Source organism: Rhododendron vialii, chromosome 5a (assembly GCF_030253575.1).
Source record: "Rhododendron vialii isolate Sample 1 chromosome 5a, ASM3025357v1".
NCBI lineage: Eukaryota > Viridiplantae > Streptophyta > Magnoliopsida > Ericales > Ericaceae > Rhododendron > Rhododendron vialii.
In genome coordinates, this window is record NC_080561.1 from 801,521 (window position 1) to 819,328 (window position 17,808).

The 17,808-nt window shown below is 37.0% G+C and overlaps 1 protein-coding gene across 1 annotated transcript; it reads right to left on the minus strand.

Moving 5' to 3' along the window:
• Positions 1-268: 268 nt before the first annotated feature.
• On the minus strand, positions 269-3,749 carry LOC131325326 (serine/threonine-protein kinase RIPK-like). Its single transcript, XM_058357519.1, has 5 exons — positions 3,095-3,749; positions 2,756-2,891; positions 1,385-1,521; positions 1,172-1,295; positions 269-1,044 (listed from the first exon to the last, which is right to left on the minus strand). The coding sequence occupies exons 1-5, from the start codon at positions 3,473-3,475 to the stop codon at positions 491-493; spliced, it is 1,332 nt and encodes a 443-aa protein (XP_058213502.1). The 5' UTR covers positions 3,476-3,749; the 3' UTR covers positions 269-490.
• Positions 3,750-17,808: the final 14,059 nt, after the last annotated feature.

The window sequence follows — 17,808 nt, forward strand, 5'->3', positions numbered from 1 at the left end:
TGGAAGAAAAGTTGAACTCGTGTGACCTCTTTTTTCTTAGCCCTTAAGTGCACTCTTAATGTCTTTGGGGCAAAAGACCTCTTGGCACTCTTAATGCCTTTGAACCTCGTTCGAATGTATAAAAGTATACGATGTTTACCACTGGGCTACCACTCCACTTGCCAAATGGACGAAAATGTGACATTACGACTTGCATGAGATTGCATAAAAGTGGCTGTCAAAGTAGAGTCGGAGTTGTTAAATTGGGACGGAGGGAGTATTTGATTCAAGTCTAACGGGTAATTAACCACAAACATTATCATTCAGTATCAGTATGTTTTCATTTAGAACACAAAACTTTACTTTTCCAATAACGCAAAAGGCAGACAAAAAAAAAAAAAACTAATTTGAATTAAAAAATTCCAACACCAATAAAAAAACAACTCCCTTGAACAACTATCTATCTACATTTGTGATTTACAGTTACTAGTTACCACCAGTCCATGTCTTCTTAATTCTCCGGTGTAACGGGGGAGTTCAAACCATTTCTCAAATTTTGTTTAAGAGCAGTACTTTCCGAGTACATGGTTTGGGATTTCGGCGACCTCGTCCGGTGGTTCCGACGCTCGCGGTGGTTCCGATGTCTATCACTCTCTCTGTCTTTCTTCATCTCCCTTTGTCCTCGGCTCTCATCCTTGGCATTTTCCTTTTGCAAATCAGTAGGAACTGTGTACACGAACGGGCCACTTGGGATGTCATCAAAGTCCTGGAGAGGCTCTAAGGTCTCGACCACAGAGCTCATCGTGGGCCTAAGCTTGGGCCGGTAGCTGAGGCATTGGTAAGCTAATTGGGCTGCCTTTTGGGCCCCCATTTCGGAGTATTGTCCCTCGAGTCTCGGATCCAGTATCCGTCTCAGCTTCCTCGGATCCTTCAATTGAGGCCTGGCCCAATCTGCTAAATTCTGTTCCCTTTGAGGCCGGTTTTTGTCGACGGACCTTCGGCCCGTTATGAGCTCCAAAAGCACGACTCCGAAGCTGTACACATCGCTTGCTGCTGTCAGGTGACCTGAGAAATTATTCAAAGTTAGCATTTCAATTTTGCTGCCGTCCTAAGCCTTTTCATGAATTGAAATGCGAAAGAAACTTTCAAAGCACGAGAATTCTAAATTCTAAGACATAAACTAGCAAATTACCGGTCATGATGTATTCGGGAGCAGCATAGCCTTGCGTGCCCATGACTCTCGTAGAAACGTGCGTCTCATCTCCCTCTGGTCCGTCTTTCGCGAGTCCAAAATCCGAGAGTTTGGGAGTGTAGTCCTGTATAGACATGAACAAAAACTTATAATTATTAGTACTTTAAAAAACACGAATGATAGTTTACAGTGAAGGAGGAAAAATGAACTTACAGAGTCTAGCAAAATGTTTGAAGCCTTGAAATCTCTGTATATAACCGGCTTCTCGGCTTCGTGGAGGAAGGCTAGGCCCTTAGCAGCCCCAAGACCTATTTTCATTCTGGCTGACCATGGAAGTGATACCGTATATCCTGCAAAATAGAGAAGAATCCATTCATTCGTTAGTTGACTAAAATTGGAAAGAAAAAAAAGAGAGGCAATTTTTCAAGTGTTCATCGTTGTTTTATTGATTTCTCGTTGTGCCTTGTTCATTTCAACACTAGGATTGTCACCCTTTAGATTTATGTGCTACCATGGAGAACTTTTCAGGTGCTGAACGGGTACTACGTGGCAGTATTCGTCAACAATTTCAACTGTCCAAACGTGTATGGTACCCGTCTGGCACCCAAAAACTTTTCTCTACCATATACTCCATCAACAAAAAAGAATTAGGTAAGTCATGAGTATTATATACTATTACATAATGGAGTCAAATATGCTAAAAGTCAACTCCCTTGACTTTTCCTTTTAGTGGTATGAAATAATCTAATAAACTAATGCTCCTTCTGCTGAAATATTGATTTGCCAGCTGGGATGACAATAAGAAATGACCCGCGAAATCCGCTTTAGCTAATATGGGCTAATTTGGCTTTAAAAGTCAAATAACAACTTTTTTTTTATTTAAAAAAATTTGCATTTGTTAGTTTTGCGTCAAATTTTTGTGACTTATTGATTCGTTTCGACAAGAGGAATCAGAAAAGTATAAAATTTTGATCGAAACTCATAAATTTTTCAAAAAAGACAAAAATAAGTAAAATAAGTTGTCATTTTGACTTATTTTTGTATTTATTCAAAAAATTATGAGTTTCAATAATATTTTTTAATTTTTCAATTTCCCTCAACGAGACGAATCAATAAATCACAAAAGTTTGATGCAAAATAAACAAATGCAAAAAAGAAGAAGAAGTCACTTGATTTTTAATTCAGACCCACCCTAAATATGACAAAGTAATATTCCCTCCGTCCCTTTTTAAGTGTCCTGCTTCGTAACTCTAACTTATTAAAAAGACATCATCATTACACCTTTCACATAAACTTTTTCCTCCACTTTCTTTACTTACCCATCATCATTACACTTTTACTTATTAACTTTTCAAAATAAAATCTACTTTTAGGGACAAAATAGACAATACACCAACTTTTACCCCCCTAATTTTACAAAATGGACACTTATTAAAGGACAGCCCAAAATAAAATACTGGACACAAAAAAAGGAACGGAGGGAGTACTAAAAAATTCTAGTGCGAAGCCAAAAAGTGCTACAAAATTCAAATTAAATTAAGAACCTTTTCAAGAGAAAGTATATCGGGGAAAAGGAGAACATACTTCTAAATAGTTGATTTTCCAAGCTGCCACGAGGCATGTATTCGTACACTAACAGTCTGTGTTCATCCTCGCAACAATATCCAATTAGCTTCACCAGATGTGGATGCCTCAGTTGCCCAAGAAATATCACTTCTGTCTGCCAAATAATTAACAAGGAACAAGCATGAACTAAATCAGGTCAAAGAACCATAATGACACATTTGATGCTCCATTTGATAAAAAAAAAAAAAAAAAACCTCAAAGTTGAATTGAATTGTGTTTGACAGAACAGAATTGTCATAAAAATTGTGAAAACTAATTGGATTAACGGGTCAAAATTATGAAAAACAATAAACATACCAGCCATTCTCTATGACCTTGCATTCCTTCCAAATCCAAGAGCTTAACAGCCACAGGCTGAGCCTTCAACCCAGGCCTTAGCTTGTCATCGATGAACCCCTTGTGAACCGGCCCGAACCCGCCTTCACCGAGAAGATTACTCGACGAGAAACTCTGCGTGATTACTTTAAGCTCCCCGACCGTGAAAACGTGCAAGTTTGATCCCGCCAACGAAATGGAAAGGTCCTCCGAAAGCGTCGAAGAGCTCAAATCCGATGCCGAAAGCCTCTGAAACGAAGCCTGCTTAGAAACCGCAGGTTTTTTGGGCTTCGGCGATGGGTTCTGATCGGAAACGCAAAAATTGGGCAAGAACGATCTCCACGCGATTTTCTGAACCGTCATTTCTTTATCACCTCAATCTTCTTGCTCATAAAAGGCTCAAAATCATCGACTCCGCGGTGGCGTTCTTGTTGTTGCTGCTGCTGCTGCTTATCCAACGAAGTTTAGAGGGGTTTGATGAAATGAATAATAAGGTAGGAAATGAGGTTTGTTAGATTGGGTGGTGGAAATGGACAATGGTTTGGAGGGCTTATATGGGTAGAGCAATATTGAAATGATCAACTGCTCTCTCTCTCTCTCTCTCTCTCTCTCTCTCCAAGATTGGTCAGGCCCTTTTAATATTTTCCGGCGTTTCGAGCTATATATACAACATGCACTCTTCCAAATATATATATGTATTATATATATGCATACATGAAGGTGGTAGAAAAATTTGAAGAAAATGAAAAGTATTAATGTTACTCGGTAATGACTAATGAAGTCTACGAATTTGGTTGAATGGAAAATGACTGGGCTACCCTCCCTCCTTTGACTAATTTGTATTATTCTAATTATGGGGTTGGAACGGTGTGCAAGCAAGGTTGTTTCCGGACCTTCTCATGAGTTTCCTAATGCGTACAAGCGGAGTAGGAGTAGTAGTTTCCCCAAGTCTTTTTCCCTTTTTCGTTTTTCAGATAGGAAGAGTACTAGTTTTCCACGATGATTGATGTAGTGCATGTTTGTTTACGGAAGCAATAACGAACTGATAGCGTTGTCTAACATTTCACTAATTAATCCCCGTTAATTATAAAATATGGCCACAAAAAAAAAAAAAAAAAAACTGGACAGTCTTGTTTGCCTATTTGTGGATTCACTTTGGGCCCACTTTAATGTTTTGGATGGTTTACTTTTTAGAGTTAATTTAGAAAAATTGAGCATGCAAAAAATCGAATTGATTGAATATATTGGTTCATATGATCTTAGATTGCACTCATTTCTTAAGATAAATGAGTTAATTGGGTTTCAATATGATGTTGCAATCTATTAAATATGTGTTATGAAATAGTATTAAACAATGACATCGATCGATCAATGTGATTTTTGGCATGTTTAATGTCTATCAAGAATTATAAAAAATAAATTATTCGGTTATGACTCATAAATGGCCGGTTTAACTAAACGTTATAATCTAAGAAGTGAACAAAAGAGGATCTGTTCCCTTTGTTATATCCTTTTCTCTGTACTCATGCATTTGATAATTAAAATTTCATATTGCCAAAACATAATTATAACTTCATATTGTGTGTGAACTTCATTTAATTAAAACGATTGTTTTCACTCTTGTGAAAACTTAAGTACTTGGCAGACACGGTATGGATTCTAGATATACATACTTAAGTACTTGGCAGACACGGTATGGATTCTAGATATACAAATACAAACATATATAGTCGAGAGGGCGATATAGTCAGGTGGTCCTTAGACTTTGCAAGAAAAAGGTTGGTTGGTTGGCTTCCACGTACAGTTGTAAAACTTCTAGAAGCTAAAAACTCTTGAACTTGGAAATTTATATAATTAAATACTCTGTAAAATAATCATCTGGCCAACCCCATGCCTCATTGTTAGACTACAAAATTATTCTCTCTCTCTCTCTCTCTCTAAAAACCAAATCATCTGGGTACTGTATATGTCCTCTATATCCCTAAACCAAATCATATATACTAGTACTAGCCAGGAGGGAGTGTGGGACCATCACAAAGGTTGGTGGGGGCACCACCACCGAACACAGTATCCATGCCAATTGCATTACGGTCTCCTCATGAGTCATGATGATGTGTTGTTTATAAATAGATAGATACCCGGCTAAATTTGCGTTCATCTTTACTTAATTTTACAATGATCTTAAAATTTACATTAATGGTGGAGTAAGTCAAATTTGGGAGGTCAAGGGTGTAATAAACAGAACATACTGGGATCATGCCAATAAAAATATTTTTAGCGATTCAGATAAGAAGAAATTAGATTGCACACTACATCTTTATAATACTTCCTAGCCCTATACTGCAAGGTCCTCGGATCCGATGCAAACCTCTTACTGTTATTTTTGGCTCGACCAACCCCTTCAAGTTATACGGATCCCCTGTGATTGCCAGAAATTGTTAAATAAACATCATACTAGTATATAGAAAACAATTGATTAATTAGAAGAAATTAATCAAGAATTTAGGGATATGTTATTGTCAATAAAGGAGTAGGTATGTGGGACCATCTTTATTGTAAAGTCAATGCGCATTGTTGAGATTTTATATCTCATCAAAACAAAACAAAACGATGAAGGCTTTTGCATTAAAGTCAGATGTCATGAATAGATAGATTGGTTGGTTTTTTGGGTACCGATTATAGGAATCAGCTCCTCTCTATTCCATAAAAATGAATTGTTCAGTGACTACATCTAGTTTTTTTTGCCATACGGTATAGTTAGCGGGATGTGTTAGGTTAACACATGAAGGTGCAAACACTATCCATAGCCGTGACTCTAAATCGCCCATGTTGGGCCATTTTCATGCCATGATCCAAACTGTCATGTTCGTAAAGCTTGTCAAGAACATTAGGCCTGCAAGTCAAATATCGTTTGATATGATTTGTTTTAGAACATAACAAGATTTAGAACCCATTTTAACCCTGCATTTTGAAATTATATCGACTGGTGTCCGATCAAACTTGATTTTTGACGTGGTTGATGTTGTCGACAAGCTCTAAATTGTGAAACGGGTTAGATCAACAAAATGGGACGTGAAAAGACCCACAGATGAATTAACTGGACAGTCCAATAGTATTTTTTGGAACCGAAGAGGATCCTCTCCCCGGTCATACCAGTACGTCTGGTTGCTATTAGACGAGTTAGATGTTCAAATGGATCGAGCAAATTAATAATTGATTCACCAAATCAGATGCAATGCATACTGCGTAGATATTCTTTGTACATGAAAGATATCACACGTTATTAGAGTTTAAGGGCGGGCGTTTCTCATTTTTTATGTTAAGTTTTTTTTTTTTCAACCGATAGAAGAGATTATTTTACATTATATGTGAAGTACAAAATACAAATTTAGAACACTCCATTAATTATGAAAGTCCACGAGACAATAACTCAATTGGAGGTTAGCAATACTCTTCGGACTGTCAACGATGATCACAGACTCGGTCGATCAAGATATGTAAAAGGTGATACGTACCAGTCTTGTACTTATTTTATTATTTCTAAAAGTTCAATATTAGGGCCAGTTCAGTGTACAAGGAAATTAACCTTTGACAACATGGCCACTGCTTGGAAGTTGGAGCTTTGAAATTATCTTCGGAGAGAAATTTATTTACGGAGGCTCTATTTACGGAGCGGTACAATCACAGTCATTTATTCGCACAATCAATGGCTGAGATTCGTTTTCAATTTTGACCGATCATAATTAATTATTACCGATTACAATTAATTTTTAATTTGAACCGTCTAAAAACATTTTGAACGCGCGCAATTGGCCTCCGTAAAACTTTCTTTACGGAATGGTCTACAAAGAAGATATATTTTGTTATCTTTGTGGGCAGTTAGTTGCCTCTTCATTTTCGCCAAACCCTCTCCGATGGCAACAATCACCCATTTGGCCTACAAAAGTTTCTGTTATTTGTCATGTCCCCCACCGTGCTTTTTTGGTTACCTTAAACATATCGAACCACGAACCAAAACAACTTTATGTGGTACCCAACATAATTATTTATGATTAACTATTTACCTTAACTAAATAAGCACCCACAACCCCAAAAATCATAGAATGAGAGATGGCTGTTTATCTCAGCAATCAACAGCTCAGATCTTTATTGAGCAATCGACGACTCATATTAGTACGTGCTCTGATTCAATCCAAGTTGTCCGTGCCGAGATGAATGGTTGGGTCAGTGCTTGGCACCGCTCGGCAGGAATGCTACAGTAGCAATGAGTACATTGTCTATACCATTGTTGGGTAAAAACTGCAATTTTTTTTGAGCTCTCAACAATATGAAAACTACAGTAGTTTGCGTGTAGGTGGTTTCATGGATCCCGTACTTATATTTTATCCCTGAAGTAGTTTCCTTATCAACACTATTTTTCGTATTCTTCTCATCAATGTAAGTCAGCAGATAAATAATCACTCATCAAATATTCATCTCTTTCGGCCTTTAATTTCCCTAAATATCTACTTAATTAGCACTCTTAAATTGAATGAAGTCTCACTTATTGTGACCTATGGTATCAATTAGTAGTACATTATTTTAGGGAATAGAATTTTAACTGTAACGCATTTTCTAAACCAGGGCTTCATTTGAATGTAGAATTGGATTAGTTGGCTCTCTTTGGAGTGCTTGAAAGGTCAAAAATATAGGATGACCAAATACAGGAAAGTATGCAACTACTTACCTTCTTAATGGGTTTTCACCAAACCCTAGAAGAAATTAATCAGTTTTCTTGAATTTATATTTTTGTTGACCGAAAATTTCCATTTCAAAGGCAATGTTAATGATTAGTCCTCAATTTTCAAGAGGTTAGCCAATGCTTAGCCAAATAGATTATGTTTAACTTCGGTCTAGCTTGTGCGAAATGCTGACCTCTTTATGTTTAACTGCGGTCTTATGCCAAAAGTTGACCTCCTTCTGGAGCACAAAATAATTTTTCTTTGGAAGAGATTCATGCGTGCACTTTTGTGAGGGGGAAGAGCATTGCTCCTGGAGCACAAAATGATTTTTACTTGGATAGAGGGTTAAAGATAACAAGAGAATTTGAGTTTTGCTAGTACCCCACAACTTGTAAATACACATACATATAGACTCATATTTACTTTTCGAAAAAAGAAAAGAAAAGATGCACTGACATATTTTGCGGATTCCACACACAAAGCTAAGTGCTGTGGTTGTAGACTTTTTAGGAGAGAATTACTAAGTGAGATCGACAATCATCAAATGATCTACCCTTTGTTTCCGAATGGCAAAAAGAAGGAATTCATTAATCTTTGAAAATATCACATCAAATGTTAGACTCATTCGACGGTCTAAGTGAAGCAGGTGCCTATATAAACACAATGTATGCAGAGCCAGAGTAAGTCAAGTAAGGTCACTGGATCGGCACTGATTTCTTTTCCATTACATGAATTTCGACTTAACTGAATTTTTTTGATCGGACTAAACCGATGAAATTGCCCAAAGCATAAAGCAACTCTCCTAAAATATGAGATTCACAATTTTTATAACACTACTGATTTTGCTAACCAATGCCATATAAAAATGGATAGTATTCAATCAACGACAGTGTGTGTGAGTTCCAGATTTGATGTGAGTAAGTTTATGTGATTGTGTGCGTGGTTGTCTATTAAGAGTGCAAAGTAACTAGGTACGTTTCAGGTGTTAACACTACAACAAAAAACGCTTTTAATAGCATGCAAAAAACGCTATAATAGGTGATAGATAGCGTTCTGAAGAACGCCTTATTAGCTCATGTAATTAAAAGTCTTAGCTTTCTATAGCGTTCATTGTCCGCAGTTAAAAACTTTCTATAACGTTCATTGCCCGCTGTTAAAAAACTTTCTATAGCGTTCATTGCCCGCTGTTATATTTAGTACCTTTGATAGCATTCTTTGCCTGTTATCTTATTTCTGTTTACAGCATGCAATGAATGCTATTAAAAGTAAACAATAGCTTTTTCTGAATGTTATCTTAGCCAATTTTAGCTTCTTTTTTTTTAAATACTACAAATGCCAATATACTAGCATTTTCACACAGAAAATTTGCATTCCATTCAACACCAAAGTACATCCAAACACGATACAATTTCGATGTAAGATAAATAATTTAATCGAAGATTCATTACAATAGCTTGAAGAATAATTTTCCAGCACAAACCACATTTAAGAGTCAGATTAATTACACTCATAAAAAAAACACTAATGTAATCTCTCTTTCCAGAAAATGTAATCCTAAACTAGGAAGCCATCTCATTCAAGTACCCCTATTCTTCGCCCACGGAGATGTTTTTATTTGAAGCTTACTTTTTTGCCAAGTTTACACCCTTTTGCTCCCAACGGCGAACACATACCTGTAAATGTAGACCATTCAAAGTAACCCAATAGATATAATAAAAATTATTAACGAGAAAAATAACTTTAAAGCAACATAATGTTTGCAGTTCGAAAAAGAAGAATATGATGGATAATTGTCAGCAAGAACCAACAGCAATCTCAGAAGCAGCCACACCATGACAAATTGGCGAATGACATATACCAATCCATGCACGATTGTGGAACATGACTATTCATGTGAGAAAACTATGTAAAAAGCTGGAACTTCAACCACATGCATTTAACTACCAACTAAGCCACTTAACTATTCAAACACATACATTATTGATCAATGGTACGTAGCAGACAATCAGCATAGTGCTCTTGCAAAAGTTAAATGACACCGGTATCACTAATCATCCCCATTAACCAAATGGGTTAGAGTTTTGTGCGCGTGTTGACATACACACAGTGGGCGAGCGCAGTTCATATTAACCTATTGGGATATAGTCATCCACTATATATCATCAATGTTCAGATCCACATTACACCAGCACCCTCCAAGTTACATTTGAACTACCAATTTATCAAGGAATTTTCTTACCAATTAAGATTTAGTAGAAAAATGGAAAGTGGATGAACTTATGACAAAACAAAGAAAATGGATAATAGCTAGGCATAATAATAGTAGAGCATTCATAGGAATCTCCACTAAATCACTCATAACTCAAAGCTATCAAAAGTATAATTTGTTGTAGCGTTTAATGAACTAGTAAGAACCAGCAAAATATATGGTAGAGAAAGACACTGAAAGAATAAGGGAAAGAAAGGTGATTGGGATTCAAAACTTGCATTATTCTAAAATAGTAAACAAAATATCTAGTTATGGAAGAGGGCTCCCCGTTTTTTACACATGGTTACCAATACACTTAGTTTTACTTGCTAATAGGAAGTATACAAGAAACCGTGATAATGAACTAAAACAATGTAGATACTACCATCTCACAATGTAGAAACGTTGTGTCAAACTATTCCGCGTTCAATCATTGCATTTCCGCTATTATTGCATCTCTATAATAGCATTTTTGGAAAAATGCTAAAAAATATGCTATTACAGCCCATATGTGTTGTAGTGTATGAGTAATTTTTTACTTACAACAAGATATGAGATAACTTTAGCGTCAAAAGTTCTATCTCTCATGTATGATGTATAAGAAGGCATACTAGACATAAGCCCAAGACAAATATCTAGTAAGAATTTAATGGAAGTTTGACCTCCTGGTTACTGTAGAGTTTGAGACTTACACAACCATTATTTCAAGTAAGAGGCACATCAACATTATCGTCTTATGGATCCGCTTGCCAAGCTTCATAACTATCATCGGGTTTCAATTGGTCATCCTAAGCAATTAAGTCAAATGCAATGAATGAATTTAGTCAAATGCAATGAATGAATCACAAGCAAGCTTAATTAGAAAGTTAAGCAGTCCTACCATAGATTTTGTCAAGGGTATTGTATCATGTGAGACTTTGCATTTTTCACCCTATAGCAATTATAAAAAGAAGATAAAGCATCCGTATCAGTACATATAAAAGTGAGACTTAAGCAATTCCCTTATAAAATCAGATAAAAATGGCATAGTATAGATTATTATATACGACCTCCTGACACTACAACAAATAAGGCTTTTGATAGCGTGCCAAAAATGCTATAGTATTATATGCATAGCGTTCAAGAGAACGCCTTATTAGCTCAGATTTGATCTAAGAGAATCAACCTCCCGAAAAACAAAAAACAAATGAAAAAGTAATGAAAGGGTATGACTTGCTACATACTAACTCTCACAAACATACTCTGCTGCAAGTGCAAGTTTTAATTGGAAACAAACAGTCTAATTCAAAACATTTACTAACTCATAAAATTGTAGATGGTTTTATGTAATCTAGCAAACTATAATGCATCACGAGAAAACCGTTTCCTGCACAGGAAACAAGCGATAGATTGATCTTGCTATCGATCTTAAATATTGTAAGATACATAGGATAGATTGATCTTTGACAAAATGCGATGGCCAACAATGTAAAGCACATACTTCAACCTAAAATACAGAACTAAAAGAAAAGGCATTCAAATGGAACTACCATCTTGTCCACACACAATTAAAGTAACAAAGTCAAACCAATCTTCTACTTGAAAGTCAGTGCTCACATGTAGAATCGTGTCCCCAAACACAAATTGAACAAGTAGATACCTATTGAGTTTGTTCCCCAACAGAAAATTCTTTTGGCAAATTAACCGTCCTCTCTTTGATCCCTTAAGTTTTGTTGCAGAGAAACAAAAAACCGAACACACATTTTGTCACGCCCTCGATTTTCAACATAATTAAGAAATACATTTCAATAAAAAGAGAAACCTCGCATATCATATACGTTACCCAAAGGAGTTTCCCACCTGTTTAATTTACAAACAAGTCCTTAAGTTTTGATAATTACAACTTTAGTCAAAAGAAAATTCAATAGTAATTATTTACAAAACCATCTTTAACGAATTGAGATCTTCACAAAGATGACGAAATAACCAGTGATGTCAGCTTCCAAAAGTCTTTTACTGTCAAGCACACAATGCATGCAATCTATTGCCCGGCATCAGAACCTGAAAAGAAAGATTTGGTTGAGCTACACTAGCCCAGTAGAAAATTCTAAGCTCAAGCTATATGTAATTTGAATGAACCATACACCGAGAATGAATGAGTACTGACAGATACGCCTATACTACAAATGACTACCAACAAGCTGCGAATTATCGCCTAAGAGTCCTAGACTTCACATCAATGTCACTAGCCGTTTACTTCTTTAACTAGTTATGTTATTAAACTCACGTCATTCCACATTTGTCTATAATCAAAACAAAACATCTTATTATTCTTCGTATGGTAGTACAATCTTTCTCGTGTCTACATTGATCTTCATTAAATTCCTTTATTGCAAAACCTTTCTTTTCCTTTAATCCGGTATTTCCCATCAAAAATCACTAGGGTCACCTCGGGTCTAGTTCCCTCGAGCGCAGGGTCACCCCGAGTCTTTTCCCTTAATAATAATAATCAGGTGGGGTCACCTCGGGTCTAGTTCCCTCGAGCGCAGGGTCACCCTGAGTCTTTTCCTCCAATAATGTGAATCAGTTGGGTCACCTCGGGTCTAGTTCCCTCGAGCGCAGGGTCACCTCGAGTCTTTTCCCTCAATAACGACCACTTGGGTCACCTTTCACACTTTTCTCAATCGACATCATTTCACAATCAATTTCATCATCCCTTTGACGGTTATACCACTGAAATTTTAATTAATCATTACGTGACTCCACAAATGTACATGTTCATGCCTTTTCACTAGTTTACCCATTTGCATCAGACATAGCGTATCAAGCCCGTACGTATAATCCTACCATACTTTATCCATTAGTTTCTACACTTGAACCTCATAGAGAGAGAGTCAAAGGATTAAAAGACTTGACGAGTCGAGAGGACACAAGTTATTTCATCATTTCAAACAATTCTACCAATCCACCACGTTGATTACATCTCAAACCGTTCCTAACTGTCATCCATATCAAGACTCTGACTAATTAATTAATACACGCCTTTTTCCTTTAAGTACACCATAATCTCACACGTCCTCACCGTACCTCTAGGTACATTCCCCGTACCTTTACAAGCCACATATTAACCCACGACTAGACTCTACGATGCCCGATTATCTAGTTTCTATACTCGGAGTCCGTAAAAGCATGTACTAAAGGAATCTAAGAATTTTACGAGTCAAGAGAGATAACGGTTTGCAATACTACTCGTCGAATCCCTAGACATGTTCACTCTAGACCATTGGATGCCACTCTAAGGGAGAAACGAGTAATACTCACCAAAACACTTGGAAGAATACACAAACAAACTCATTAGAGTCGATGAAAAGCTTCGACATGTGAATTGAAAGATATAGGGAAGCAGCTGAAAAGGAAGCAGCACAATCTCCTACCAGTAGGCAAGCAAGTCCTACCGGTAGAACTTGAAAACGAAAAGCTCCAATTCACGCAACCTAATCTCCTACCGGTAGGCAAGCAAGTCCTACCGGTAGAACTTGAAAACAGAAGGGTCAACATCTGAACAAAACCACTTGACCTACCGGTAGGTGAAAAGTTCCTACCGGTAGAAGCACTTGACCTACCGGTAGGTGAGAAGTTCCTATCGGTAGAAATTGGGAACAGAAAGGTCAACAGTTGAATGAAACAATTTTTGTACTTGACCTACCGGTAGGTAAATCTTTCCTACCGGTAGAACTTGAAAACGTTGAGCAGCTTTTAAGCTGCTGCTGTACGTTTGAGCTGGTTATGAAAGAATTTCTCAATCGTTCTACCGGTAGGGGGAGTTACTTACAGACGATTTCAACAGATTTCGACAGAAAATTTCAAGTTTTGATCCAATCTCAATAACAACCACTACCAACTCGAATAAGGCATAAAAACATTCGAATAACATATAAAATGAGGTAGAATTCCCTACCTCGAAGTCAGAGCACGAAACCCAAGAAGTTATAAGCCCTAGCTTTCCGAAAACCTTGTTCCAACCGGAATACAACTTCTCCGAGCTCGAACTAGTGCGGTACGGACCACAATACACGAGTAAAAGATGGAATGGAGGTTATTTGTTGTGGGTTTTGAATTTGGAGGTGAGTTTTTGAGAGAAGAGAGGGAGAGAGAGAGAGCCGAGAGGAGAAGAGAGAACGGGAGGGAGGAAAAGTGGGAAATATTTTCCCCGCCACACACACATATACACACTTGCACTATATTACACCAACACCCACATCTTTCAAACTCTTGCACATTGACCCACAACTATAATTTTCACACTTAACCATTATTTGTCCACTTATAAAATGTCAAAATTTAAAAGAAAATTTCGGGTCTCTACACATTTCACTCTATTAAAAGAGAACATAAGATGAGAATATATAATGGAGAATTTGCAGCAGTTATCATAAAGAGCAGTTAAACTTGTTGGTAGTGTGTGGCCTGTAACTTGTCTATTCAATCTATGATATCCATTGATCCAAACAAAGAGTATATTCATCCATAAAATCAAAGCAATCTAAATATGATCATACATAACACCTAAATTACTATATCCAAATACATGCATCCATCGAATGGATAAAGTCATTAAGTTATCCAAAACATGCTTTAACTAAAAATCCATCACTGCATGAGTCCACCGTCAATCTGTGAAACAGGAGAAAAACCCATCAATTTCCATCCATCACAAATTTTTTTTTTGGTAGCCCGTATCTTTAATGAAGCTGAGTGCAACTAGACAACCGCTGGGCCAACTATCCCAATTCCCATCTATCACAATAACGAAGCCAAAATGATATACTACTCCACTTTCACAAGCTTGGCTCCAACATCAACCTATGCATTGTAACAGTGTGTTGGCATGTAACAGTCTGTCTAAAGCTCGTGTGAGGCGACTGAGCTGGTCACAAGCAGTTTGTTTTCTGTTTTACAACTATGCCCCGCAAAAAGAGACTTAGTAGATAACACTTAACAGTCCAAAAAAAACAAAAACAAAGATAGTTGAACTTTTGCAGTTCATGATGCTTCAGACCCTCTCATTTCGGGTGATTTCTCCTACCAGTTAACATGATCGAGAAGTCTCTGGAGATCAAAAAGTTTGAAGCTAGATAAGATGGCAAGATCTACCAGTTAACATTTAACAACCAACAGAGCCACTTAGCTATATATAAACACATACATTATTGATCAATGGTGGTAGACAATGAGCATAGTGCTCATACAAAAGAAAAATGATATCCACAAACTAAAATCAATGGCTCAAAGTTTTAATTCCTCCGAAGTAAAAGAAAACAAGAAGCAAGCAAGCAAGAATCATTCCCATAGTTATTATTAGCCCTTAAACTAAGATAATTGAGGGAAGAAAGTACACAGCGAGCAAAGTCTTTTAATATAACCAATGGAGTAGCTGGAAGGACCAACTTCTCCAACAGTAGGTGTCTCAAACTCTTAGTTTCCTTAAGGGTTCTGTTTCATTGGACAAATTAGGACAACACACCAAGTGACCAAGATTGTTAAAAGATAAGCACATTCATATGACAAAACTATTGTAATTGTTAATTAGAGGCGAAATGGCGAAAAAATACAGATCAGCTTACTGAGAAGTGCAAAAGGCTGAATTATGCTAAGGTGTGCTGGCCCTAGTGTGCAGGGTCTAGAAGTTTTTGAGAAGAAAAAAAAGAGTAAACAGATACTGCAGATTATGAAGAAAAAAAGAGTAAACAGATACATGCCAATAAACCTTACTCCAATTGATCTTCTGATATATACGGCCAAAGGTGAGGTGGAGAGGACATATAGCTAGTATCAAGCATAAGAGTAATGAGTCATCAATTATCACCAAACTCCACCATATGTACTCTCCATTTCAAACAAACTATAAGATACTTGTCTCCTACTTGCCATATTACTAGCACAACAAAAACAGAAAACATTAGGGGGGAATTACTTCCCAACATGAGTATCCATAGAAACGGCCCACAACTAGTTCATATACTCTATTCTTCCTTAATGGTTAGCTCTAAAAGTATCCCATTTTAGATGGATCATGGATGAATAACAATAAGTTAACTATGGCATGGTTTCATTTCTGGTGCACAAGAATAAATCCTAAATTCATAAGACTTAAACGGTTGAGAAGAGACATGCATAGCGGAAAACGATTCTGAGAAACGATTGAGAAAAATGAAGCAACCTAAAACGAACAGAACCCTAGAACAACAGCCGATCCATGCGAACCAGAACCCTAGAACAACAGCCGATCCATCCGAAACAGTTCGCACGGATAATGATTCAGAAATACGGGATTTGTTTGGACTCTATTGACTGAAAATTTCAAAAGGTAAGTGAAAATTGCAGAGGGATATGTGCGTTTAAAAAAACCCTTTTTTGTTTTGGTTCGAAACAAAAACAAATCCAAAAAGTCCTAATATCTGGAAATTAATCGATTGAGAGATCTGGAGAGTTCGAGCAAGAGAGAGATAGATACCTTGGCAACCCGTTCGTCGTCGTCGTCGTTCTTGGATCGTTCGTGGTGGTTGTTCTGAAATCGCCTCTTCTCTCTCTCTCTCTGATTGCCGCTATTGGGTTGAACGCTACATGTGGATGGCATTTTAACGAAAATGCTATAAAATTATTCCGTGTTTGCGGAACGCTATGGAAGTCTTTTCTCTTTTTATTCCGTGTTAACGGAACGCTATGGAACGCTATAAAATTATTCTGTGTTAACGGAACGCTGTAGTTGACAACTTTTCATAGCATTCATAAAAGAATGCTATTGTATTATGCTATTAAAAGTTATATTTATTGTAGTGTAATTCCCACCACATCCAATATTCCTTATCTCTGTGAATTACGTGTAGATGTCCAAAAATTGAGCACGAAATTCAGGTACACGCGCGTGAGGAAAAAAGTTGAGTTGAACAATTTGTGGGCTTGGTCTGAGAATTGGGAATCTACTCATTTCTAAGGTCTCAAGTTCAACAACTTTTTAGCCGGGCCACCTCAATCTCAAGGGTGAATGCGTGAAATGAATGTGGGAATGACAGTAGAGATGGATATGAGGTTTGTGCAAACTGACCCGATCGAAATGCCCTGCATTACGGAGAAAAAGTTGAGTTTGAACAACCGAAGAATTCTGCCCATTAAACTACCACAGCCACAACAGGGGTACACGTATAGAGGAGCCGGACTATTTCCTCGCAAAACAAGGAGAACAGGAATAGTTGAATTGAATACGCAGGAGTGGAATTTTGTTAGGCAAGTAATTAAACTATTTTCAGTACTAATTACGTACGCAATACTATAATTGCAACCAACGCGGTGGAGACGACTTATCACATTTGTCAACGTCACAAAATTTGAGAATTGAAAATGAGAAAAAGAAGAAGACCTTATTGGTCCAAGGTCAACCTTCTATTACTCACATATTTCACACACAAGGTTGGATCTTTTCTTTCCATTTTTCTTCTTGGAGCAAAACTCATTAGATTTGGAGGATCAGCGATTTTAAATCTTTAATTTGTGCTTTTTTAAAAAAGAATAATTCAGAAAAAAGGATCATTCTATTCGTCACAGTCCATGAAATATTACTAATACACTTAGGGCCCGTTTGATCGACGGAACTTACAAGTGGATAGACAGATAATTATATATATTTTTATATAGGATATATATGTCGTTCCATGAGATCAATAGTGCTGCTTAATAATACCCAGTGATTT

Coding starts and splice junctions, on each gene's coding strand:
- LOC131325326 (XM_058357519.1), bottom strand. CDS start 3,475: ATGACGGTTCAGAAAATCGCGTGGAGATCGTTCTTGCCCAATTTTTGC. Junction 1,522..2,755: donor GGAAAATCAACTATTTAGAA/GTATGTTCTCCT, acceptor TCTATTTTGCAG/GATATACGGTATCACTTCCA. Junction 1,296..1,384: donor CAAACATTTTGCTAGACTCT/GTAAGTTCATTT, acceptor ATGTCTATACAG/GACTACACTCCCAAACTCTC.